The sequence below is a fragment of the Salvia miltiorrhiza genome, chromosome 8 (assembly GCF_028751815.1).
Source record: "Salvia miltiorrhiza cultivar Shanhuang (shh) chromosome 8, IMPLAD_Smil_shh, whole genome shotgun sequence".
Lineage (NCBI taxonomy): Eukaryota > Viridiplantae > Streptophyta > Magnoliopsida > Lamiales > Lamiaceae > Salvia > Salvia miltiorrhiza.
In genome coordinates this window covers 54,614,239-54,615,295 of record NC_080394.1, presented here as the reverse complement: position 1 = coordinate 54,615,295, position 1,057 = coordinate 54,614,239, and the positions used below count along the sequence as shown (strand labels likewise).

Here is a 1,057-nt window from a genome sequence, read left to right as displayed (position 1 = left end):
TCAAAATCCAGCAACATGGAAAGAAGAAAACCAAATGAGCATTTCCTCAGTGAAGCACTCTTGTTCCATACAAAACCTGCAGATGGGGCACGTGTTCTTGAAATGCGGCGCCGCCAGCCATCTCTCCACGCACTCCACGTGGAATTCGTGCCGGCACGGCAGCACCGTCGTCCCGCCCTCCAAGCTCGACAGGCACACGGCGCACTCCGCCGCCGCCGGAGAGCCGCCGCGCCGCATGCTACTCACCTTGTTTGGACCCAAGAAGAGAGTGAGCATGTGTGAGATCAACTTCTTCAACCCCATTCAAAAATAAATATGATCCATTAATTTGCTCATTCATTAATTATATGTAGTGTAACTAGTGATTTTTTTTTTTTGGGTGGTGAGAGTGAAAAATTTGTACATATATTAATATTGTGTTGTTAGTAAAGGGTCGATTTTGTGGTTAAAGGAGTTTTTTGCGTGGTGGTGAAGTGAGATGGTTGTTGAGAATTGCTAATTGGTTGCACCTAGAAATTAGGGAGACTCAAAGGGGATGTTTTTTTTTTTTTTTGTTTTTTTTTTCAAATTCTCAAAGGGGATGTTTTTTTGTATATATTCCCAAACTAAATATAATCATAAGCTTGATTTTTTTTTTCATTTCTTTTGGATAATTCGAATCTTGACATATGGAGTAGTATATTTAAGGTGGATACTCCTTTAATAATTTTTTATTTCAATTAAGCTTAATTAAAATACTTCATTCATCCCATTTTATTTGAATTAGTATTCCTTTTGGGCCATCCTACACGACTTTGAATCTTTGATAATTAAATTAAAAAAAAAATACGAAGTTTAACGTAACTACATTCTACGATTTTTATTAGTAGTTTAATATGTTTTTAATTTGACCTAATCAATAAATAGCTCAAGAATTAATGGTAAATATAGAAAATTACAACATACAAGAGTCTTACATTACATGTTGTAATTTTCTATATTTACCATTTCTCCAATACGAATATATATGCATGTGACTTTGACATTGCATCTTTAAACTATTGTTTTTTGTTGCAAC

The 1,057-nt window shown here is 35.2% G+C and overlaps 1 protein-coding gene across 1 annotated transcript; it reads right to left on the bottom strand.

Moving 5' to 3' along the window:
- On the bottom strand, window positions 1-303 carry LOC130998692 (E3 ubiquitin-protein ligase RHA2A-like). The gene has a single exon (XM_057924103.1). The coding sequence runs from the start codon at window positions 301-303 to the stop codon at window positions 1-3; it is 303 nt and encodes a 100-aa protein (XP_057780086.1).
- Between the last annotated feature and the right edge of the window lie 754 nt (window positions 304-1,057).